General features: G+C 34.2%; 1 protein-coding gene across 1 annotated transcript in view; it reads right to left on the reverse strand.

The window, feature by feature from the left end:
* Positions 1-27,960, reverse strand: part of LOC108548275 (uncharacterized) — a 175,452-nt gene that overhangs the window by 98,911 nt on the left and 48,581 nt on the right. Inside the window, exon 3 of the mRNA XM_017901126.1 lies at positions 26,345-26,462. Within this exon, the coding sequence (XP_017756615.1) occupies positions 26,345-26,462 (118 nt within the window). The remainder of the gene's footprint in view (positions 1-26,344; positions 26,463-27,960) is intronic.

The raw sequence follows: 27,960 nt of genomic DNA on the forward strand, positions 1-27,960 counted from the left end.
ACTGCCCGAGCACTCGAAGTGCCCCAGTATTTGAAATTCAAATTGGGTCAGAGCATTTTTAGCTTCCTCAATCCGAGGCCAAAACGCCATTGTACAAATGATATTTGCAGTTTTACGTATGTGCAATTATACGTGAAAGTACAGCAAGAAAGCAGTCTCAAGATTATGTCAGTTACGTTTGAAAATAACTTGATGATAAATATGGTATTTAGAGTAAATTTAGTATGAATATACACCATTGATAAATCGTAAAAGTATTTTAGTTAATATAATGAAATTCATTTTTGGTCCCTTATGGCAATCTTAAATGGATTTTCTATTGAGTAAACTAGCGCCACCATAATTCGTATTTGTAATAAGCATGCTGTAAGTACTAGAAATAATTATTTAAGTTATTTTCTAATTGTCACTGATGTAATCTTGGAATTTACTATATATACTATATCATTTTAGATGTTTGAATTAAACATTATAGTTACATTATTGAACATAGCAAATGTAAGGGTTGGAATACTTTCATGAATGAGTGTACACGTTTAGTGTACATAATTTATTCTAAATAAAATTATTTGTTTATTTAAAGCATATGATTTTCAACGAATATTAGAACCGGTGTAATAAATACGATAAATTGCTAAATATATTTGAGAAAAAATTGAGAAACCTCGCAAAAATTTCTTCCGCTTGTTTACTCATACTCTTTCCATCAAAGTGCAAAAACTTGGCAATATTTAATTTCGTTTTATGATACCTTTCCCACTTCTATCCGCATTAAAGATACAGCTCGACCCAGTTTCGCAGAACACCCTATATAATATTGTTTCCTCGCTTGAACTCGCGGAACATGGTGGCACCGTTTAGCCGGGGAGACCACCCTTTATACTGCTGCAAAGAAATTACGCGTGGTTAAAGTCTTATTCGAGGAAACAGCGTTCCGTATGCACCGGTATAGCCCGGTATAATTCCGCGCGATAGAATAAAGGGCCATTCCATTAATGGTCCCTCGGCATCCCATAAAGACCATGATCCGCGATACGTGGAAGAGTGTGAAAAGAATTAGCACGTACACGGACTCGAATCATGAACTAAGCCAGCGTCCATGGCCCTGTCAGCGGCCGAGGCTGTGGAAATTGCATTGTCGCGATATCGCGAACGGAAGTAATCTCGTTTGGCCGTAACAGATCCCCGAGCTGAGTCTTAATCCGTTGGTATATCGCATCAGAGTTCGCTCGCGATTAAATGCAGGCTGGCGCAATAAAAGCGAGATCGAACGGTTTGTCCAGAAGAATCGATATCGTCTGGGAGGCAAAGAGCGATTAGTATCATCTGTTCAGACACGGCGGGGTAATAGAACGGTTGCACTGATCATGAAACGAGAGTATGTTAATTTACGTTGGATAATACGAGGTATAAGCATAGTGTGTTACGTGGTACATATGTATTATAGTTATCTCACGGTGATATTTTCATATTCGTCTCTGAAAAGTACACATCTTGGCGGTAATGTTGGATGAGGATACAGTGTACTCCGGGGTAGAGCGATGTTTTTCGCCGGACAGTAGAACGCTAGCATCCCCACCACACTCCCACTACGCTACACCAGCGCGAGCCCCGACTGGCTGTTAAGAGACATGAAGTTTGTCAGTATGAAGAGTTATTGTGCAAGGAATATACAAATTTCTTTGTTCTTCAGTGTACGTTCGTGAAAATGTTATTAACAAAGGAGTGAAAATTTTGTATGAAAATTGGTAGAGATGTAATTTTATTCGGAATATTTGTTACTTGAATGATATTATATATATATATAATACATAATTTATTTTAGGGTGGTAATGAACTTTAAATTGACTACTATACTACAATACTAGTGACTTGAAATCAAATTGACTCGTTATCAATAGTGATGACTTGACATTAAATTGACTCCGTATCGTCAGTGTTGAGATCTAAGTATTTAATAATATACTTACACAATCTAGGTATCTAGGATTACGTCAAATTGACGTCATGTCACCACTAACGATACGGAGTGAATTTGTCTCAAGTCACCCCTATTAATAAAGAATCAATTGACGTCGAGTCACCATTATTGACAGATAGTCAAAAAATAGTGGTCACCACTTGAAATTTATAACCCCTATATACGAAATCGTGTTTAGGCTTATTTTCATTGGAAAAATTTCGTCTATTAATCTGTAACGTGTTTCTAAGTGTAGTATAAAGAATAGTAAATTTTGATACTTCTCTCATTCGTCTTCGTCAATAAAGGACTAATGGATCGTGGGTGAAAACAGACGTAACTAATGACTCTACCTTGTATGCTGTCAGTGTATCCCTTCTCGGGTAACGCTCGTAAATATTCTGTTCCAGAGGGTGATGACAACTTCCCTTACCCTAACTTGCAGTCAACGCATACAACTTCCCTGTCCTGTAATGATTTTCCTGAAATCGTTACACTAATTCGAGAAATATTGTCCAATAATTAGTAAAAGTAGGAAAAAACTATTCACGCTCAAAGGAAATCTCAATCTCAAAATTTCTGAACTATAATTAAAAACTAATTAGTGATACAAAAAAAGAAAAGTAGATTTTACAATATTCCAATTTTCTCTCCGAAAATAAATAATTTTATTAAATAACAGATTCCAAATTCTAAAAATAAATTTAGAGCAACATGTTCTCTCATGCATGTTCTTCAGACACGTATAGTGTTAGATTCCAGCCAAGAACAACCATCAATGTATATACAAAACGTAAAACAGGTCTGATACACTGCAAATGTATATAAATAGTTGCATTTAATTGTACACAACAATGTTTATCTAAACGGAACCATATTGCCATTGGTTACATATATGTCTATAGGTATAGTATGAACCAGGCTTAAAGACAGGAATAGAGGGTGTGGCTTAGCCGACTAGAAACTACCATTTTTCTGAGCATTTGCCCTAAATGTGTACCGCATGAACGAAAACTAACTGATGCGACGAAATTGTAGCATTCTGGCAAAATAAAACTCCGAACCAGCCCTAGATGAGCACCTGGCGAAAAAATCAGCGCTCATATGCTGCTCGCTAGGGGATGAATGCACCAAGGAATACGCGGCTGAAAATGCGTTGGTGTGGGGATTTCAATATTTCAACCATGGGAAGTTTAATTACCTAGAGCAGTAAAAAATAGAGATTTCAAAATTTCGAGGTTAATAGTAATAATTGAAGGAAATAATGGGCGCATGGTGGACATAGAAATTAAAATCAATTTCTTAGAAATAATATGTAAATTTGAATTCTGAATGGAATAAGTAGGAAAAGAGGAAGTAAATATTTGGAGATATTGTGCAGTATTAATTTAAATAATATGTCAATTGTTATTACTATGTACTATTATTACGTACTATTACTGGTATGTGCAATGTGTGTATAGTATAGTGTATGATTCGTAGTAAATTAAATATAGTAATATATAGTAATTTATAGCAATATATAGCAATATTATATTGTATAGTAATATATAGTGGTATTATATGTTATAGTAACTAATAGTAATATTCATTACTTATAATGGTACTATAATAAAATAGTAATATACGTGCCATGTGTGTATAGTATAGTGTATGGTTCGTAGTAAATTAAATATAGTAATATATAGTAATTTATAGCAATATATAGCAATTATATTGTATAGTAATATATAGTAGTATTATATATTATAGTAACTAATAGTAATATTAATTACTTATAATGGTACTATAATAAAATAGTAATATACGTATATTAACCTACAAAATTTCATTTTCACTTTCATGAAAAGTACCTTTCTTAATTTTCACACTTTTTTCGTGATATATCACATTTCCTGTTCAACATAGTAATTTAACTGCAGTCTAGATCCTATGCTGACTAATCACTTTTATTATTTTTGGGACGAGTACAATGAATAATGACAATCTTAAATCATTTTCTCTTAATAATTTCTGAATTAAAACACCTTGAAATGAATGACGATTTTTTACACAAATTTCAAATTAATGATAGCAAATTAAATTTACTGATTAATTGGATCAACTGTATAATATTATGTGCTACGATGTAAATGCAAAAGCAGACGAGTTCTGATTAAACGAATGATGAACTTCGAGACTATCACTGTCCATAATGATCCGACTCCATCTTTATTTTCAGTTCTCAATATCCTGTTGTCTGTTACACTGTCGCGTTTTAATCAACCCTGCTAATGATCAAGAGGGCTGCTTCCTCGAAATGGACTTCCTAAATGTGTGTTCGAGCGAGTATGGTTTGCTTGTACGCGGGAACCCTGATTACTGGTTACGTGAAGGGAATAATTCGAGGTTGGTAAATGTTTTAAGGTCGATCTTGCTGAAAAGTGGATGCAATTAAGGAAAATGAAATTCGAGGGATAATTATTACAGACATCATTAGATCCCTCTTATTATTTAGCTGTACAAACTCTAATATAAAAAACATTCCATACTTTCTTAGGTCAAATTACTAGAAACCCTAAATCTAATTAATGAAGTTTAATAGTAGGTTTCTAATAAGTTCTTAAAAATACAGTATATGTATCTGGCCTGATAATAAAGCTCTGTTGGTTCCAAGATATATTTCGTACATTTTTACGTATTATTGGCAAAGCCTTTCGAACCAGATATAGGAATTCCCTAAAATATAGCATATATTTGCTGATGTTGGCAACACTTTTCGAACCAGACACAAGAGTACATCGAAAGTATGATGTATATTTGTACACGTTGGCAACATCTTTCACATTTTGTGACCTGAATAAATAATTTCATTTAATTATTTGCAGTAGAAGACCTTGCAGATTTCCTAACCTAATTTCTCTTTTATAATCTTTCAATAATATTTGTAACTCTTTTATTTGAATATTAATTTGAATGTTAATATTATTTGTCAATATTGTTAACATTTTAATATTAAATTTAAATAAACTTCTATAGAAAATTAAACCCATATAGGGACATTAAAAGCTGTGTATAAACTCTTCAACAATATTCTCGAAATTCTCGAAGGTACTGCATATGTTGATGAAATCTAATATTTCAATTTCTTTGACATAGTGAGTAGTTGATAGACTTACATTGTTGCTGTATCATATACTAGTTCGTAGTCCAAACTTATTAAGTGTTCGATAATTTGTAGATGGTTGGGTATATACCATCGTTTGTTCAATAATTTGACGAGATCTGATAGCAACTTTAATTGACCCTTTCGCTACGAAGATATACCCTGACCTATGAACGATCACAATTGTGAACTACTTCTATCAAGTCAAACAATTTTCATATGAAAAATTTAAAAATAATGATACGTACACGTTCAAACTATATGCACTACATAGTCCATGCATCAATTATAACGAAAAATTTATAACTGTGAATAATTATCGTGTTACATAACCTAACTTTTATTTAGGTTATGTTTCCAAATTCCTACATATACAAAGTCTTATTCGTTTCAAGTTACCAATCATTTATTTACATTAAATATCCAGCAGTTCAGACTATTTTATAGTTATCCTACTTCCTATTTAACTATGCAGTAGTATAAAGTGACAAAAATCAGAATTAATTCAGAACCTAAGATATCTCTTAACAGAGATTGTCTAATGAAAATGCCATAACCTATTCCTGAATTGATCGATAATTTAATTACTTAAAAGGAAAACAATTCTCGAATATTTTGTAATTTCAATCATCATTTTTCAAAAACCTATAGATCCTAACCTAAATAAAATTAAATAGAGATAAAGATCCTAACCTCATTCTAACCCCATTCTACAAATAGCTCAAATCGCTTTGAACACGTGACTTTAGATTACTTGACAGAACCAAACACAAAAGTACATCGTCAAAGTCTCACCAAACGTAAATAATAGTTTGAAAATTTGCCACGAATTTTCCTCCTGTCAGGGCTACGTTTTCGTGAAAATCGATTCCGAACATACCACTAATGCGTATTGCCATTACCTCCACAAATTTAACGCAGCGTCACATTAAACTGGATACACGGCTTCCGATTACTCGTCATTTTCCCGTGGAGTGCATAAAATCGACGTGCACCAACCGGAAACGTCCTTGGTCGAATTCACCGGCAGGGCTAATTCCGCGTGTTCTCGAGCTCCTAACGTGGCCAGGACTACGAAACCATGGACGAACGACCGGTTGGCACGCGATCTGCCTTTAGCCAGCTGCTTTAGAGGCTGCCTTAGGCTACTTCGAAGCCCTGGAAGCCACGAGGCCACTGAAACACCGTGACATCCCTGGCTGTCGTAGAGCGATCGTCGAAGGCTCTCCTGGGAATTATAGTGTCCTCAGATTGTACTACGTCCCCCATATAGCACGGTTTTGTTCCCATACAGTTCCATAACTAGAGGAATCTTCGTGTAACACGATTCTACGGTTTTAATGCAGTAGGAAGTCTCGTACAACACGATTTCTAACACTTCGTTTTGAGAGTCGAAGGATTTTATAATTAATTAATTACAATTTTATATTTTAGATTAACATAATTCCAGAATTGAGCAGGTGTTCAAATAACGCGATACTCATACAGCACGGTTCGAAAATTCAGGAATTTCCTTGCCACACATTGGATCTAATGTTATTAAAATATCGTTGTTATTAAAATCTAATGTTATTAAAATATCGTTGGAGAATTAAATGCAAGATGAGAATTTCTAAGTATTGTACAATCAAGTCATTCGATATTTTTCATTTGAGGAACCACTTGTGCTGCTTCAGACCTGTATATGGAATTTTAGAATATTGAAGTTTGAAATTTGTTATTAATTAAAATTATTATCATTTTAATTAGGTTGGCAGCAGCAACTCGATTGGAAGTCTTTCGCTATAGAGAAGTAACATCTCGGAAATTTCGTGATGAAAGTCGATGCTGCTTTGAAACTAATATAAATGGAAATCATACATAAATTAACAAATAGTAATTTTATTTGAATATTTCAAATATAATTATATTTAAAGAAATCGAAGATTAAAAAGTATCAAACTTTATAATTTTATTTCGTATAATACGAGTGTTTCTCGAAATATTATGTAATATTGATGAGTAATTGTTTTTATTAAACATTGACTGATTTTTAAGTTTATTTTTCATAATTATAAAAAGAAATCGATATACACTCATTCATTTTCAAATATAATTATATTTAAAGAAATTGAAGATTAAAAAATATTAAATTTTATCATTTTATGTCGTATAATACGAGTGTTTCTCGAAATATTATGTAATATCGATGTGCAATAGTTTTTATTAATCATTGATTGATTTTTAAGTATATTTTTCTTAATTATAAAAAGAAATCTATATACTTTCTTTCATTTTCTTAACATAACCCTACTTTTGTATTAATCCTTTGTTTGAGACAATGCAATATAGGAATTTTTATAACCTCATTGCCTTAATATAGAGATTATGTATCTCAATTATAGGAAACTAATTTACAATACCATTGCCTACTATAAATTCTATAGTAACAGGATTTGAAATAAAGTCACAGCTATTTCATGGGGAATAGTGTACATAATTCTAACGTTGGTTTAAAATAATCCACCTAATTAATAATTTTCCTACCTTATCAAGATAACTAAGAACTCACTCAAAAATTTTTGACGAAATCATAGTCGTAGCATGAATTTTGCACGATCCAAAAAATTCATATTTATATATTACAAATTGCAACTTATTTAACAAACGTTAACTGAACATTTTCATGAAAATTCTGCATTGAAATAAATTCCATTTCCTTTATTAGTATTACAGAGATTGATTATTGAATTTTGTTACGTTTCAAGAAGAATATTTTGATTGAAAATCTCATCGAGCGAATGCTGAAATGAAATTTCTGATTTGATTTGTTAAATAACGATACAGAGTGAAATTCATTGTACAGATAAATGGGATAAACAGATGACACAAATAAACACTATCTTCCTCATAAGGAACTTTTATCGGTTTTGACGAAAATATGAATTCTCGTTGGAAAAATCTCATTCGAAGTTTTCAAATAGAATTCCTGACTGCATTTACAGATAAACGACACTGAGTGAGGCTTATTGTTCGAGTCATGAAGATGCACCATCTTTCATCAGAGTTACAAGGTGCAGTTAATGCTTCATTTTGACGAAAATGCGAGTTCCAATTGAGAAATCGAATTTGCTTCTATGAAATGCAAATTCTGATTTAATATTGGGTGAATTTTATGGGTTTCCGCCTTGATGGAAATACGCATTTACGTTGATAAATTATTCACAGCTGTAAAATGCTATTTCCGACTTCACTTAATGGAAGGTAATGCTGAATAGCTTGTATCATACAAATAAACAGGATTCAATTTTCTTCACTGACTTTATGTGCCACCATCATAAATCCTTCAACAATTTTTCAGGGTTATGAGCTTTTATTCGAAGACATAATTCTTTAGTTCGCCCAAAAGAAAAGTAAATTGAATGTACTACAGTTTGCGAAAGGATATTTATTTATTTCAATCACGTTGTATAATATATTTAAGAATACCTTCAATATTTAAACAAAACATGAATTTTTATAAAAAATAAAGAATTCTGCAATTTTTATTTCATTTTACATCCATAGGATGTCTCCTCGTTTAGTAATATTATATTACATAACCACAAATTTCATTTAAAATTGTGATAAAAATGTGGAGTTTTAATTTTAAAAAATTGAATTTTTACTATCATAGTAGAATATTTTTTATTTCATGTAATAAACAGCGATATTAAATAATTTACACAGTACAAATGGAAAATTTTACCTCCTTCGATAATATTACATTACGTTGCTGCGAATTTTATACGAAATTTTGACGAATAAATAAATTTTTACGAAAAAGCGAGTTCTTCGTTTCATAACTTAAATTGCATTATTTTTTAACGAGAAACAGCATCGAACGGATATCATTGTCCAAGAACGATAAAAGAAAGGGTTTTATATTTCATCAAACATAACCTCGCACGTAAGTTCTGTTTTGAATTGAAATTTCAATCCGTAATATCGGTTCGCATTGCCGGGTTGTAAAGTAAGTTTAATGAATAAAGTTCAGATCGAATTACGTGTTCAGTTTTGCATTTTGACGAGCAATTCGCTTTACACGCAACACGTGTCACAGTACGAAGTCCTGCAAAATACCCTAACCTCAAAAAAGAATATCTTCTTGTCACCATTCTCGTCAATTTACAATTCTTACCAAATTTCTTACCAAATTTTTAGCGAAATATTCTTATCCTCGACATTATCTACATTAAATTATGAAAATAACGAGTTATATAGTGTATTCGATAGTGTATTATATACTACGTTCTACTTAGTAACAAATAAAAATTGTCATTTTTATTTATGTGATTACATTTGACAACTCAGAGGAAAACCAATCCAAGAAACGAGAAAATAATCTACAATAATTTCTTCATTTCTCATCCTCTACTAATCCTCGATAATTCCTCGCGAAATATTATAACCTGCGTCGAACCGAAGGGCTGAAAAATCCCTAGGGGGCGGCAGCCTAGTTACAATCTCGTTTGTCCACGTCCTAATAATTCACGAGTGGAGTAAAATGTCATTGCCAATTCAATTCGACGAGATTATCTAATTATAAATCTCATTATCGCGAATCGATAACGAAGAAACCATGGAATATTTCTTTCGAGCATTGAAGACAGGTATCGACGCGAAACAAGAATGAAAATAAAGCGAATAATAGAGGCTCCATTCCGTCAGTTTCCATTGCAATTTCGACGATTTATCTCGGGGAGTTACGTTAAAAGGCCGACATGCGATAACAAGGGCGAGATAAGGGAAACATTTTTAGAACAAAACGAGTAACCGTCGCGTGAACAAGGATCCAACGAGCTATCTTTAGGCCTGATTTACACCGGTGATTCGGTTTACGGCCCGGCCGCGGTTTAAATGCCATTTCAACCCGCTGAAATCCGTCAGTCTTTTATTAGCCGATTTCATGCCCCCGTCACGAAGGTCTTTAATGAATTCTTGGAAAATCTACAGATAGATCTGCAACGTAATTAGATCCAGGAAGGTTAGACATTTTGATGGAGAACGTTCTCGGGAACGAACATAACCTAGCAAATTTTTTAGGTTAACTTTCGATAAAATATTCATTTCTTCCTTTAAAGTTGAAATATATTTAACGAATTCATAACTTGTTGGAAGTCAGCTACGCTCATGCAACGATGACGACAGGCCTGTTAGAGGTTGCAGGCCAATAATACCGACCTTTGGACATCAAGGGGTCGGTTTTGGGGGCTTAAAAGGGCCTGCTGTCCCTGAGAGCTCTTCACTCTCAAATTAGGAACAGTACGGATATCTTATATATTGTGACCCACAGTGGCATTAAAAAAGACTAGTATTTTATTTGTATATTGCATAAAGTGTATAAATTTCACGTAGATTAAACCTTTACAAATACAATTGCTGTATAACTGAATATTGTTACTTCCCAGGCATCATTTGGCTATTTCCTTCACGAAATTCCCAATATAACTCACTCTTCATTGAACTAGTTTGGGACTTCGATCGGAGGTTAAACTTAGAACAACGAATTCAATAATTGATATAAAATTGGTACATATTATATTACAAACGGAAGTACAGAAATACCGATCTTTTCCTGACAGGACTAACAGAAAGAAATTTTATTCTACGAGATTGTAGAATTTTTATACAAAATTTGAGTCTGACACAAGTATTGAGAATATAATTAATAGAAACATCGGTGAAATAAAGCCTCGTTCCTTACTGATAAAATCCTATTTGGTCCCTGGTCCTTTATAAATTATTATAAAGTATTATAATAATTTGTAAAAATTGTAATAATGTTCTGTTTGTCAATTTTATCAATTTTTCCATCCCATCGAGGATAGGACCAAGGAAAATAGCTTTCATTCTCGTCCTACCAAAGTTAATTCGAAAATAAAGGAACCATGTTACCGTGTTAGTAAACGTAATCTTGACATTCTCAATTTTCCTGTGTTCGCCTTGTTCAGCTTCGTCGAACAAGAGAAGTGGTGCCACTTTTGAACAATACGGGTCACGAGTGAAGTCCATCAAACCCGAAAACAACTTCCCTTCTTCAGACGAAACTAGACCGTTGATAATAGCTGTAAATAACAATAGACTGCAACCATTTCATTTTACTGGTATAACTGTGTGCACTGACCAATCTCTTACTCGAAATATACCTAAGTTCATAAGCACCTAGACACTCTTGCGATTTGATAAGACGATATCTGTCGACACGAAGACTACTAAAACTAATGGATACTCCACTGTTAATAATGATGAATAACATTAATAAATATATGGAATATTAGAAAGCAATTTCACTGAAGCAATCCATCACCACTAAAATTTTCACGGTGTAAAAGGAATTAAGGTAAAAATTTTAGTGCCAATAAAAATTTGCACAGATCACAAATTTATGCGGAAAAATTTGCCACGAAATTTAATAATTTACCAATTACAAGAAATGTGCCAAACGAATTTTAATAATTTGGGATAGTTGTTTTAAATTATTTGAGTTAATAAATAATAATAGTATTATATTTCATCTCTACTACTATTAATATTTATTAGTCCAAGTAATCTATAGCAGCCATTCCAAGTTATTAAAATTTACTTTGCACATTCCTTGTTATATTACATTTCAAAAATTGTATTATATTTCATCTCGTTCACAATTTTTCATGGATATAAAAAGCCTCCTGCAAGGTGGCGAAAAGAATATCACACTCATCCTTAATTATAATAAATTCTGAATTATTATTATGCTAATGAGTTACTGAAACACAGCACACAATTATACCATGAATAAAACCATAAATCATTTTCTTTTGGAACACTTAAAATTCATTTCTCACGTTCACATTCATTCACCACCTACTATCTGCAACTATATATAACACTTCAGTCACCAATTGAAATGATCAACAGAAAAAGACCTACCATAATCGCGCACAAAGAAAAATAAGATACCCCTCCATTCCTACGCTACTGAGATCACATTCCATCACCTGGAGTCTCTTTGAGTCTTCAGACTGGGCGACCAAAGTTCTCAAGACAGTCTCCGAGTTAGAACCTAATAAACCTCTTAGTTCACGTCCTTCTACCATAGAAAGGATCCCAGCGAAAGAGGGGGTAGGGAAAATTTCATGGAGTCTGGACGGAAAATCGATCTTCCTTTCACGCGTTCTCCCAGAGACTTCGGTGAACCGTCAAAGGGAAGCTGGATGTCCGGCGTAGCAGTGATGAGTCCGGTGAAAAGGGTGGCCGATAAAACGATCTACCGAGGGCTCGCATCTTTGGGAATGCTACTTTTCGGTCGTGCGGGCGAGAGCTGGTCTAGAAGCTGACGGGAGCTGAGCTTTGTGCCCTGACAACTCGTTAGATACGAGGAGCGTGACGGTGTAAGGCCCACGTATCAGGCTGTTGGACAGTTACGAACATTAATTTCCGCGCTTTGATCGGTTAATTGGACGATCTTCAACCTTACTGCGACCCAGTTTTTGATTAACCCTTTCGATTGGAAGCCTACTTTCGTCGGGACAGGGGAATAGAGGAGGAATTTAGAGGCTGATCGATAGGCAGCTCATCGGCCGGGAATCGGCTAGTCCACGTGCTCGTTTGTTGTTCAAAGGGAGCCAGTCTGTTAGCCTACTCTTTCGTTGCTATAGGCCTGTTAGGGCTTATTTTTAGGGGGATTCGCAAGTCTTCCAACTTGTGATTATAGAGCATGAGGAATTTAACGAATTGATTGTTTGTAGATAGAGGGAGACTTGAATCAGTGATTTGGATCAGCTTGATCATCTTTGCTATTTGTAGAGCTGTCACGAATTGTCTCAATCATTTTTGCTATTTCTAGAGCTGTCACAAATTGTTCTAATCATCTTTGCTGTTTTCTAGAGCTGTCACGAATTGTCTCAATCATTTTTGTTATTTCTAGAGCTGTCACATATTGTTCTAACCATCCTTGCTATTTTTAGAGCCGTCAGAAATTTTTCTAATCATCCTTGCTATTTCCAGAGCTATCACAAATTGTCTCAATCATTTTTGTTATTTTTAGAGCTGTCCCAGATTGTTCTAATCATTCTTGCTATTTCTAGAGCTGTCATAAATTGTTCTAATCATCTTTGCTATTTTCTAGAGCTGTCACGAATTGTCTCAATCATTTTTGCTATTTTTAGTGCTGTCACAAATTGTCTCAATCATTTTTGTTATTTTTAGAGCTGTCCCAGATTGTTCTAATCATTCTTGCTATTTCTAGAGCGGTCACAAATTGTTCTAATCATCTTTGCTATTTTCTAGAGCTGTCACGAATTGTCTCAATCATTTTTGTTATTTCTAAAGCTGTCACATATTGTTCTAACCATCCTTGCTATTTTTAGAGCTGTCCCAGATTGTTCTAATCATTCTTGCTATTTCTAGAGCGGTCACAAATTGTTCTAATCATCTTTACTATTTTCTAGAGCTGTCACGAATTGTCTCAATCATTTTTGTTATTTTTAGAGCTGTCCCAGATTGTTCTAATCATTCTTGCTATTTCTAGAGCTGTCACAAATTGTTCTAATCATCTTTACTATTTTCTAGAGCTGTCACGAATTGTCTCAATCATTTTTGTTATTTCTAGAGCTGTCACAAATTGTTCTAATCATCTTTGCTATTTTCTAGAGCTGTCACGAATTGTCTCAATCATTTTTGTTATTTCTAGAGCTGCCACAGATTGTTCTAATCATCCTTGATACTTTTAGAGCTGTCACAAACTGTTCTAATCATCTTTGCTATTTTCTAGAGCTGTCACGGATTGTCCTAAACATCTTTGCTATTTTTATAGCTGTCACAAATTATTCTAATCACCTTTGATATTTTTAGAGCTGTCACGAGCTGTCTCAATCATTTTTGCTATTTTTAGTGCTGTCACAAATTGTTCTAGTCATCTTTGCTATTTTCTAGAGCTGTCACGAATTGTCTCAATCATTTCTGTTATTTTTAGAGCTGTCACAGATTGTTCTAATCATCCTTGCTACTTTTAGAACTGTCACAAATTGTTCTAATCATCTTTACTATTTTCTAGAGCTGTCACGAATTATCTCAATCATTTTTCTTATTTCTAGAGCTGTCACATATTGTTCTAACCACCGTTGCTATTTTTAGAGCCGTCACGAGTTGTCCAAATCGTTTTTTGCTCTTTTTAGAGCTGTCACATATTATCTCAATCACCTTTGTTATTTTTAGAGCTGTTCTGACTGCTTCACTAATATTTGAAAACCACAGTTGTCATTTTCTTTTTTATACTTATGAATATGCGTATGTGTCTACACGTGTGTTGATCATGAGTTAGTCAGTCCATGTTAAAGCGTTGTACAATAAGCACAAACCTGAACAACTTGTGAACAACATATTGGGTGTCCCAAAATTCACGCAAGAAGTAATTTTAATAGAACTCCGAAATTTCTAATTACAAATTGTAAATATTGCTCACAAATGAATCCACGTTGTTCTTTCGTGTAACGTCCATTTTTAATAACCCTCAACTGTCAGCTGTCATGCTGTCCTCTTTTTCGTTGCCAACACTTTACAGCACGAATGGCGTAAAATTCTTGCGTGAATTGTGTGAATTTTGGGACACCCTATAGCAGCACATTAGACCCAGGAGATGTCTTTAGGTTGACCAAGATCGCCTTGGATAGCCTGTGTATAAACTCCAGAGCTCTGGAGCTAGGCCACGATACTGATCCCAAGTAAAGCGAAGGAGACAAGAAGAGTTCGGCCTAACGATCGCACCAGCTTCTTGGAACTGTCTGAAATTGGAAGCTCGCAGAGAAGAGATTCAGCTGAACTTCCAAGGTCCTCGAGCTGATCGATTCAAACCTCCGATTCCACGAATCCTCCAACCTCTAAGCTACGAACTATCCCAAACTGCGAAACGGATATGATGTCAAGGATAATTTTCATAAAAGAAGCGTGCAATCGAAAATCAAACGCGGCAACCCTTCTGGATAAGCTGCGATAAGAACAATTTTACAGTATCTACAAACAAAGTCAAGACTCCAAGTTAGAAACTTGGATTCTGAAATCCTATAGAGAACGCGGCAGTAAGAATTTTGCCAGGAATTTCTAGACTCATCAAGAGTTAAATGTATCAGGGAATAATTGAAGTGATACTAAATTAAATTGACACATCTCAATTTGATGTCATTAAATTGACATCTCAAGTTGACACGTCATTTTATAATCTTCCATATTGTGTTAAAATTATAATGAAACATTTGTTCAATATTATGTTAATAAAATAATATTTACGGAATGTCATGTTGCTCCATAAACGGATATGTCAGAACATATGTCGTGTATAGGGTGTCTTACAAATTCTAACCTCGTTAAACATCGTTATTTCGATAAATACCCGAGACATCGAATTTTTAAATTATTTGCATTTTAACTATATATTTTCATGTAGCACGTTTCATAGTGAAGTAATAATTTTCAGGAAAATACCTTCCTACGATTTATAGTAGATTCAGACGTCATAAAACATTTTCCAAAAAGCAATTTTCTTCGAGATAGGTACATAAATCCTTTTACCTGTAAAAGATTCTAAAAATTCTAAATAAATTCTTATAAATCCTTATTAGACCTTCACCTACTGTGTTTGCACGAGAAGAAGTCACATCGTGTTTACATCCTCATTCCCGTTGCAGTCTCTGACACTCGTATGATCATAGTCAGTGACCACTATTAGCTGAAAACAGTGATGAAGATGAACGACGGATCGTATTTAGACGGAGTGAGACAGAATAATCTCAGCAGTGGCGTAGCCTTCCAATCAAAATGTCAGCCATTCTGTTTGTTAATAACTAACATTTCGATTGTGCAACTAGGTCGCAGGCCTTCGTCACGGTCTTCTACCAGTAACGATTATTACCTATAATCACAGTACTGGGGTGGCATCATTCTCACCCTCACCACTAGATTCCAGACTAGATAGATTCCAGGTTCAAGGAGGTTCGAGGAGTCTCTCGAATGTCCTCAGTTAACCCTCCGCTTCCTATATATAGAACTCCCAAACGTAGGGACGTCCAAATCGTAAAGCAGGGCCTGCTAGGTAACCTTGCTGATGAGTTCAATAGCAGGCCTGGGACGAAATGCATCCCCTTCTTTTCTTTTCGTTTCTTCTAACAGCACCTTCACTCCGAGGATACCTACTGTCCACCAATAAACTCAGCAACTCCCCATAATAATTGGGACGACCCCCACAGTAGTGGAGGGGACCCCCACGATAGTAGGGAGGATCCCCACAATAGTAGCGTGGACCTCACGGTAGTAGGAAGGACCCTCACAGTAGTGGTGAGGACCCCACAGAAGTATAGAGGCCCCGCACAATAGTAGGGAGGACCCCCGCGATAGTAGGGTGGGCCCCCACAATAGTGAGAAGGACCACCACGATAGTAGGGAGGACCCCCACAATAGTAGGGAGGACTCCCACGGTAGTGGGAGGACCCTCACAGTAATGGGGAGGGCCCCACAATAGTATAGAAGCCCCCCACAGTAGTGGTGAGGACCCCACAGAAGTATAGAGGCCCCGCACAATAGTAGGGAGGACCCCCGCAATAGTAGGGTGGGCCCCCACAGTAGTGAGAAGGACGACCACGATAGTAGGGAGAACCCCCACAATAGTAGAGAAGACTCCCACGGTAGTTGGAGGACCCTCACAGTACTGGGGAGGACCCCACACTAGTATAGTGGCCCCGTACAATATTAGGGAGGACCGCCGCGGTAATAGAGGGGGGGCCCCACAGTAGTGGGAAGGCCCCGTACAATAGTAACGAAGACCCCACAGTAGTAGGGAGGACCTCCACAATAGTACGGCGGCCCAGCATAATAGTGGGGAGTACTCCCACAGTAATGTCAGCCGACTGCAACAGGAGTGGGGATACAAACACGCTGTGCCTTCTTCTCGTGGAAGCATAGTACGTCGTTAACTGAAGTAGACTTCAGGCCTCTGCGCCATCTTTCTAGCAAATCATATACCACACCCAAACATCATAAAAGATTTATCTAAAAACAATCTTCCTCGTCACAAATACATAAAAATTAGGCGACTAGAGATCCTCCCTTGTTTTATACCTCAAGTCTCCAAGTCCCAGGATTTAGATAAGATCCTCTCAGAGAGTCCTAAGGCCCAAACTGACGGGTCTTACTAATGATTCCACTACCAGACCCAAAATGAGAGACATTTTCCCTTCTTTCTCTGCCTCTATCTTCCTCTCTTCCAAGCGTCAGAAGGAACGCGGTGCTAACTTTCGGTGATTACCTAGTTGGGGCAGGTCGGGTAGTATAGTTCAGTGGTTTCCAATCGACCGTCAAACCGTCGGCTAAGGGTACTGGGAACTGAGCAACGCTTAAACGCGATTGGACGTGGCCGTGGTAACAACTGGCCAGGCGAAAGCCCGACAAATGCAGATTTCATAACGTGACGTGCCTTGCGAACGCATGGCTGAGTTTCCCTGCGTCTGCTGCAGGTCTTCGAGGCGTCGACGAATCCGCGGAGAGCATTGAAGACCGGTTAAGCCCGGGCAAGCGGAAATTTCGGTGTCCCGTTGCAACAAGTTAGCTGAAGTAATCGATTACAAGATTGGATCCAAGGATCTTGTAAATTAATTTACTGCTGGAATTTCGAGACCGGGAAGAGGATTCGGGCTATGATGTTGACTTGGAACTTTGATTTCGCTGAGGATGAACGTCTTTGAGACGTCAACAGGTTGCTTCGAGGAGGATGGAGGCTAGTGCTATTGCACCTGACAGTATAATGTACGTCGAATTTTTATTTTTGGATTTACGAAGGAAATTTGGAAAAAATATTTTTTTGTGGTAAAATTATGTTCGTTTTTTTTGTGGGATAGAGATATCGTTATATAGGGTGTCTCGTGTAAATGGATCAATCTGTACCTCTTGGATAGCTATAGTTGGATGAAGAATGATTTAACGTGAAGCATTTCCTGCAATTAAATTTCTGTCAAAACTTTTGAATAATTTTTTTATCTGTACCTATACTTTTAGATAGTTATTGTTGGGTGAAGAATGGTATTACGTGAAACATATTCTGGAATAAATTTTGTGTACAAATTTTAGAATAGTTTTTTGAGCTCTAATAAGCTTTTTAAGGTTATAATGAATTTTTGATAACTATGGTATTAATTTAAAATTAGTGTTACAGATGTTAAAAAATATTTTCTACTGTTTCATGAAAGTTTGATGAAAAGGTTGCTGAGGTAATAAAATTTTGGAAGGTACTTTTCAGATTGCGATTCCAAATTTTTAGCCAAGAGTGTACATCTGAAGAGAGGAGTTATATATTTAGAACTTTATGTTTTTAATTAAGATGGTTAATGCAGCTTCTCAGTCTTTACAAGAAGATATTAAGACATTAATGACTTAGTAGTTTATATACTAATTTCCTGAGAGATATTACAGTTTAAAATTCATGATGTCAGGTGTCAGAAAGTATGTATTCTGTAACAAACATTCGAATGACTCTCCACTGAATTTTAAACACTTTTCCATTCTTTTAATACAGGCAAATGGGTGTCTTGAATACTAACAAACCAAGGACACTCTTTGTAATTTAGGTATCTAAAGTATTTCAAATATTTAAATGTTTCAGTACTCAGTATTTAAATTTTCAAACATTCGGTATTCAAATTTTTAAATATTCAGTATTTAAGTATTTTGTATTTAAATATTTAAAGGACTGAATATATAAATATTAAAATACTAAATATTTAAATATTTAAACATAATTATTATTATCGTCGCTTTAAATATTTAGTGTTTAAATTTTCAAATATTCAGTATTCAAGTATTTTGTATTTAAATATTTAAAATTCGAAATATTTTAAATATTTTAAATGTTAAACTACTGAATATTTAAATATTTAAATATAATTATTATCATCGTCGCTTTAAATATTTAGTGTTTAAGTTGTCAAATATTCAGTATTCGAGTATTTTGTATTTAAATATTTAAAATGCGGAATATGTAAATATTAAACTACTAAATATTTAAATATTTCAACGTCATTATTATCATCTATTTAATAATAATACTTGAATTATTATCCTAAATTTTAGAGCAATATTTAAATATCAATATCAAAAGTTGAGAGAGGTAAAAGGAAGAATACTGGAATAATAGAATCCATGTGAAATGAACCAAGACTGTTTAGGAACAGAATAACAGACACGGAAATGAAGCATACTTGGTCTATAGCGTTAGAGGTATAAAAGAACAGTGTTTGTACCAAGTGCTCGAGAATATCACGAGAAGGAAGAACTGGATGGATGTGCAAGAATTTCTTTTGGGATTGGATATGTCGAGAGAAAGAAATAGAGAAATGTTTGAGAAAAATACAAGCAACAATGTTAGGTCTGTTAACGCAGGTAGTGTGTTGAAAATTAAAAGTAAGTTAGTGGTAGAGGTAAAGCTGTGTCAGACAGTGACTTGGGAATCAAAAAGTAATTAATTTCTTATTCATATTGTTCTATTATTAAATAATTATTATATATATATTACAAATTATGTATAATAATAATATCTTAATATTTTATAATTTTAATATTTTATATTTTAATATTTTATAACTTTAATATGTTATAAATAAAATATTTTATATTTTATATCAATATATTATATATATATTATATAAAAAATAATTATTATTTTATTTTTATACTTTTCATTATCCTAAATTTATTTTCTTATTCCATAATAAAATATGAATGCAAATAAGAATATGAAAGTGTTTGAAATGCAGTGGAGGGTCATTTGTTTCTTTGTTCAAAATTGACCGATCAAAATTAATTTCAGAATACGTTTCATTCAATCAATAAACCATTTACTTTCTCGTTTTTCATTTCTTCCTTTTTTCGCCTTTGTACATTTTACAAGTACAATTTGAACCATTTACGTTTGATATACATTTCAATTTTTGGATTCAATATGTCGATAATTTCCGCTTAATCAAAATTCAGTTTTCGTTTAGTTCTGAGATTAAATATACACTTGTGTCAATTTTTTAAAATATTTCAACGATACTAATGAACGTAATATTAATCGTGTGCTTTTTAAAAATGCAGTGGACGTATATCATTTATTTTTCAAAGACCTTGAAAAACAATTTTGTAACAGCACGTGTTCCAATTAATTGATTAAAATAAATTTATTAATTTGCTTTCATTATTTGAATTTTATTTATCTTTTACCGAAGACAGGGATTGTAGTATGAATGATTAATAAAATAAATTCCTAGTTGGTTAACATGTTCACCGTTAATTGGATTTCCATTGTTTATAGTAAATAACAAAAATAAATATTATACAAAATTTATTACCACGAGAGTGAATATGGTTGTGTCTTGCTTGATTATGTGCATTTAATTACACTGATAAATTTTTCAATCATTTTCCAATTATAATTTTCATGGAAATTTGTTGAACAATGCTAAAAAAGGGCACTCTACATTCATTACATGTCGAAATTTCATCAACGTAACTTCAAATTGGTACGCAATTCTCCCTATTTACTGGATCTAGCTACATCAAATGTCCATTTATTTTTAAAATTGAACAATCACTCGACAGAATATCGATTTTCCTCAATTGAAAAAATTGCAACGACAAATTTTACCAAACTAGAAATATGTTATTACAATCTCAATGAACGAAATGTAATAATTCATTATATAATAATTTATTGTGTAATTGTCACTATTAAAAAAAAAATATATATATATATAGGAAGAATGATTAAGAAATTCTGAAATCAATCTGATTTTAGAATCTGTCCCTAATAATATAAAATCTTATATGCATAATTAATATGAAAATGAACTAAATGTACTAATTTATGGTAAATTTATATTTGGAAAAAAATTGTCAAAAATTCGAAATTTACTTTTTCAATATCATTCTGTGAATTTTTTAACCTATCCTCGAAGAATATAAAATTGTACAAATATGACGTGAAAATGTATCAAATCTCATATCATGGATCAAAATTTAAACCAATTATTATAAATCTAAATTATACAAAAAAATTACAAAAATTCTGAATTTATTTCTTCTATGTCTGTGTATAAATTGTTTGATGTAACAGTCCTGTTACAAAATTTTGCACACGTGGCTTATATGCATCGTTGTGAAAATATTTTTTCAAAATTTTCTCAGGTTGAAATTTCTTTCCCCGAGCAAAGTAATGTGAAATGTACATCATAAAAATTCGTAGAAGTATCATAAAACTACGTGTCGACTCAGATTCGAGAGTGAACGTGTTAAAAAGCACTGAGGCAGGAGAAGTGGTAAAGGAGCTAATTTGCTGAACATATTCCAAGAAGGATGTGAAAGGGAAATGGAATTTCCTGTTAAATGTAGAAAAGAATTCTGGGCTTTCAGCTCATTAGTCTACAGTATCTTCACAGCTGAGATATTTAATCCTTTACTATTTTTCCTTCCTGTTTTATACACAGTGTGAATCAAAAAGCAATTATGAATATTAATCTTCGTTCTGAATCGAATAATTACTAAGAATCATTGTCATTTACTACGTTTTTTTATTAATTTGAATATTTATTGTCAATATCTTAACAAATACCTATTATATATAAAATATAGTTTCAGAAATTTGACAGAAATAAAAATTACAAATAAATTAATAATAAATATTAACCCTTTGCACTCCAAATTATTTTGCAATTCTGTTGCCAATAATTCCCTACTATGTTAAGTATTTTATTTGAAATTTACTTCACAGGAAGGTTCCTTGAATGTTACTTATTTTAAATAATTTTATTTACTAATTATATTAAATGTAGCTGTCAATCATTGTTGTAATATATATTTTGAATTTAAGTAATTCGAGTAGTTACTTATTTTCTGTTTTCTTGTTCAGTAAATGAAGAAACAAAGAACGTCGAGTGTAACTGGACATAGGAATTCCTGTGATAAAATCTGATGTCGAGTCGCACTCGATAAAGGAGTGCAAAGGGTCAATGAAATTTCCTTTACGAAGTGAAATGAATTATGGTATAATAGGGTTAAAATTTGTGAAATTTATGAAATATAACAATCGATAATAATTGAAACGAATAATCGTTTGATACGGTTCAAAATTTCTAAGGCCCTCGTATAACACGGTCAAAAATTTCCAAAACCCTCGTACAACACGGTTCAACTACCCACACGATTTCTATCAAAAATAACCCAAAATGTAGCACATAACACTCGCATGAGTCCTAAATATCCTATACCGCGATGACTTTAATACCATGGGGTAACTTGATTAAAATATTCCAATTAATTAATTACAATATAAATTAATTAATTATAATACATTATCTCCGCTCGTCCACGATTAACATATCCAAAAATCGAGGAGAAACTCTAGATATAATCGAAAGAATTGCAACTTTTTAAAAATAGAAGTTCACTTTGACATTTCTTCACAAAATTGCCAAAAATACAGAATTCTTTTCAACTCCTAGTAAATTTATCCCACAATCGATTTCTACCTCTGAAACCATCTGGAACTTTAATTCCATCTCTGATGCTCGTCCTTTGACCATCAACAGGTTGCTTCAAAGAGCATGGACCTCTGAATTAGGAACTATTAAAGCAAACTCGATTGCTCCAACATATCGCTACGAGGACACCGAAATCTTCCACTTGGACATGTGATTTACCTACGTGAATCCTCTTCCTCGCTCCCAACTGCTGAGCAGATTCTCGAAATCAACAGAGCACTGCTTTCACCGCCCTTTATCCGATACGAGGTTCGTTGCCCTCATCTTCGAGACACCATCTAGCAGAACAGTGATCCACGATCACTTACCCCGATCAATTACCCGTCAGACCTCTAACTAAGTCCAACCAGGTCTGCACTCAACGTCTCTTTCTGAGGAACAGGTCTATCACCTCGAGAGAACCTCACAATGCACACTAGATCACCAATAGGACCGTCCAAAATCGATCCTTCCTCTAGTCCAGTCTTCAAAACACGTTTGCTCATACCAGTCACCAGTATTTGTTGCTCTGACCACCATTAGGACCGTCCAAAATCGATCCTTCTTCTAGTCCAGTCTTTAAAACACGTTTGCTCATACCAGTCACCAGTATTTGTTGCTCTGACCACCATTAGGACCATCCAAAATCGATCCTTCTTCTCGTCCAGTCTTCAAAACACGTTTGCTCATACCAGTCACCAGTGTTTGTTGCTCTGATCAGGTCTGTCGCCACGTGGAAGCTAGTCCATCGACACTAGAAGCCTTCTTCGGGGTCTCTGTCACTCGAAGTCCTCATAGCCTCAGCACTGACACATCACCATAGAAGCCCAGGTGTGAACCACCTCGTCACCTCTGATAGCACTAGCCTAGTGTCTGATACCAAGTTAGACCGAGGTGTCATCATCGCAGACTGGCTTCTCCGGGTGCATGAACCGACGTAATCGGGTTTGCATAAAGGTCAGATGACGCCTGTGACTGACACGTGTCTGTCTGAGTCGAAGACACTCGGCAAAGTAACCGAACTGCTGACCCGGTTAGAGAGGTACCCGGCTTATCCGAGGGATGAAGAAGGTCTAGTTTGACGAGAGACGAGTGTGGAGGAAAGGTGAGGGACCGTGGTGGAAAAGGGACTGGTGGTGGTGGAGAACGAGCGTGCCGGTTCGAGCGAGGCGGAAAGGGGGTTGGAACGATCGGCCTGAGGGGTTGGAGCGAGATCGAAGACACGGCACACGCGATTGTTTGAAACCGGAGCGATCGTAAGTCCGCACTGCTCGGCCGCAATCACGCGCGACTGTCGACAAAGCCGTCGCGGTCACAACAAAACCTGCGAAACGGGGGAACCACGAGGGGTGGCGGCGTCGCGACGCCACACGTCGCGACGACCTCATGCAGCCGGCCGAGGAAGCTCGTTGGTGGGGGTGAAAGGAAAATTCGAGACGCGAAAAGTTGGGAAAGTGTGAAGGGAAATTTGTTGTTGCGGAACTGATTGGTTCCTGAGAACAATAGAATCCGCTGTCTCTTTTTCTTTTAAGGAGGTTAAGTAGCTGTTATGAATCATTTTGACTGACAGAATGCGATATTCTTGATGTTAGTGTGATGCTATAAATCTCACGAAATGGTTCAAATAGTGCGGTATTTATCATTACCATTTTTAGAAACTTCGTAGGTAAGTAATCGACTGCAAATAAATCAGGTAGCTGTATATCAACTGAGGGTAAAACTGATACTTCAAGTCTGTTTTTAATGTGATATTATAAACAGCACCAAATGTTTCAAAGGAAGCATTATTTTGTAGCTATTCTACTTAAAATCATTTGAAATGTTTGATCGACTGCCACTAAATCAGATAGCTTTGTGCCAACTGATGATAAAATTCATATTTCATAGCTGATGTTAATAGGATGTTATAAATCGCACGAAATACTCCAAATAGGGCATTATTTATAATTATTATATTTAGAATCTTCATGAGGGAATTATCGACTGCAAAAAATCAGGTAACTGTATATCAACTGACGATAAAATTGAAACTTCAAGCCTGTTTTCAATGTGATACTATAAATTGCACCAAATGTTTCAAAGGATGCATTATTATGTAGCTATTCTACTCAAATTCTTTTGAAATGTTTAATCGACTGCCACCAAATCAGGTAGCTTTGTGCCAACTGATGATAAAATTAATATTACATAGCTGTTGTAAATTGGATGTTATAAATCGCACAAAATGGTCTAAATAGGGTATTCTATATAATTATTATATTTTGCATTCTCATAAAGGAGTTATCGACTGTAAGTAAATCAGGTAACTTTATACCACCTGATGATAAAATTGGTACATCAACTCTGTTGTTGATGTGATATTATATGTTGCGCAAAATGTTTGGAAGGATGCGTTATTTTGTACCTATTTTACTTAAATTTATCTATTCTGAAATGTTTGATCGACTGCCGATAAATCAGGTATCTATGAGCCAACTGATGATAAAATTAATATTACATAGCTATTGTAAATTGGATGTTATAAATCGCACAAAATGGTCTAAATAGGGAATTCTATATAATTATTATATTTTGAATTTTCATAAAGGAGTTATCGACTGTAAGTAAATCAGGTAACTTTATACCACCTGATGATAAAATTGGTACATCAACTCTGTTGTTGATGTGATATTATATGTTGCGCAAAATGTTTGGAAGGATGCGTTATTTTGTACCTATTTTACTTAAATTTATCTGAAATTTTTGATCGACTGCCGCTAAATCAGATAGTTTCTTGCCAACTGATGGTAAAATTAATATTTCGAAGCTGCTGTTAATGCGATATTACAAATAGCGTGATATATTCCAAGGGATATGTTATTTTGTAGATATTCTACTTAAATTTTTTTGAAATGTTTGATCGACTGCGGCTAAATCAGGTAGCTTTTTGCCAACTGATGATAAAATTGATGTTTAAAGGCTGTTGTTAATTGGATGTTATAAATCACATGATGTGCTTCAAAAATTGTGTAAGTTTATAATTATTATACTTAAATTCTTCTTAAATGTTTGATCGACTGTTGAAAAATCAGGTAGCTTCGTCTCCACTGACGGTAAAATAGATACTTTCCTTCTGTAGTTAATGTATCATCAGTTGGTAAGCTTAGCGCAGATTATCCTGTAACGGTAAAGAGTGTGTCGATATTACAGAAAACGTTGTACTGAGAAACATGTTATCCTCGGAGGAACTCTGTAATTATATCGATCAAAGGTAAAATAGGAATTTCTATCATTTTTATTGTAAATTAAAGTATAAGAACATTGTGCATAGTATACAGTTCAAAGTATATTACTGTATGAATTTTCTATGTAAAAGCATCAAACATTGTAATCTTAAAATAAATACAAATTATTTACTAATGCTTTATATTGGAGATCGTTTTCAATCTTCTAAAGAATCTTTTTATTACTCGTATTTAGCTATTCGTATTATTATACTATACATATCCTATACATTTCTTGACTGTCGAGACCATAGGTAACGCTATGGGACTCAGAGTTATGAAACGTGATCCATCAATTGTCGAACAGTGAAAAACACTCTTCTAGAGGGAAGAAAATATCCGTAATGCTTTCTTTTGACACTTCGAATCGAAATGGATCAGTCTTCGAGCGTATGGTTGGTTCTATATGAAGACAGAAGTGACTGGAACCATTACTTACCTCAATACTGGCCAATCTCCGTCGGTGGTGGTCGTTGGGGCTGATGTGCTCTTATTTGGAAGGCTCAAACGTGGACCGATTCGAAGTGTCATAGGACGTCTTCTGCGTAGTGTATAATCTGTGACAAAAATAAATTATCCTTTCAGAGGCTATCAACACAAACTTAGGTATGCTTAATTTTTATTTAATTCAGTCCTGACTCTGCAAAATAAACATTATTGTAAATAAATATTCTTAAGTTTATAAATCATTTTCAGGAATAATTAACTAAATTAAATGTCAAATTTCAATATCTTCTACAAAACATTTAACAATCACTTTCCTACTAATTGTAATTCATTATCTAAATTTTACCAAAAAATTAATTCAATTTTTAATTTTTCAATTAATTAATTATAAAATGAATCGAAAGAAAATTGAGAGATTTATAAGACTGAACAATTTCGAGCATTTCAAACAGATAAATTATTTATCTTTTAATTAAAGGTAATTATAAATTCGAAAAAATTAATAATAATGAACTTTATTGCTATACAATATTAGAAATGCTTTTCTTTAATCAGAAAAATTTCAACGATGGAATAATTTTATTTGAAATATGTTTAAATATTTATTTCCTTGAAGAAATAGAAGTGGGTGTTTTTAATTGGAATTTTTATTAACACTAGAACTACCAACCCAGTCGAAATGACTGGTCCCAGAATTTTCCTTTTTGCAATCACCGAACACATACACCTGCTTTAAGAATAAAATTGGTATCAACTCATATTAAGAAAGAACTATAATCAATATATTCACTCACTTTCATCGTACCGCTGAAATTACTATAATTTGTGCACGTTATAGTTAGATACCCATTAAAGATCGGTAGTTCTAGTGTTAATCAATTTTCAATATTATTCTGGTAATTTATTTACTTCATTACTGTGGAATTTTGAATACTTCAAAGATATCCCTTTGATAGACCCGCCTTGTCTTCTTCAAATCAAATACCTTCATTAATTTCCCGTCGATGTTACAATTTCTTTCGATCCATGGAAACGATTCATTTGTTCCAATATGAACGCTTTATTCGAGATTCAACGGTCTGTCTGGAGAAGAAATTAAACGACACAAAGGGAATTAGTCATGAATGCGACTAGCAATTAATAAGGATGAATCTGTAGGTACACTTTATCCCTTCGTTCCAATGAGTAATTGATGGTTTCTGGCATCTAGAACTATTACCTCGTTTAATTTTCTAGAAACGAATCACGTAATGCTTCGTCAGTTGGAAATAAGACTCGAGGATCCTGACTCCATCTTGGATCGACAGAGCGCAGAAAGAGGGCGCTATCTTCCTCGAGTCGAGGTTAGGATGATCGTAAGATCGTTATGTTGATGAATTTTTCATCTGTTCTGGTTATTTAATTTAATTAATGAAATTTGAGAAAGAATTTCGACTGTGGGGTTGCTCTTCTTCTTGATTTTTGAGATTTATGTTAATTCTTACGGTGTATGTATATTAATTAATTGGTAAATTGAAGAAAAATTTGTTTCTTCCTGTGTATCATTGTATAACATATGCTACTGTATATTGCTTTGTTGAATAATAATAATAATAAATATAATAAATA

This window comes from Eufriesea mexicana, unplaced genomic scaffold, assembly GCF_001483705.2.
Source record: "Eufriesea mexicana isolate 0111107269 unplaced genomic scaffold, ASM148370v2 scaffold1482, whole genome shotgun sequence".
Classification (NCBI taxonomy): domain Eukaryota; kingdom Metazoa; phylum Arthropoda; class Insecta; order Hymenoptera; family Apidae; genus Eufriesea; species Eufriesea mexicana.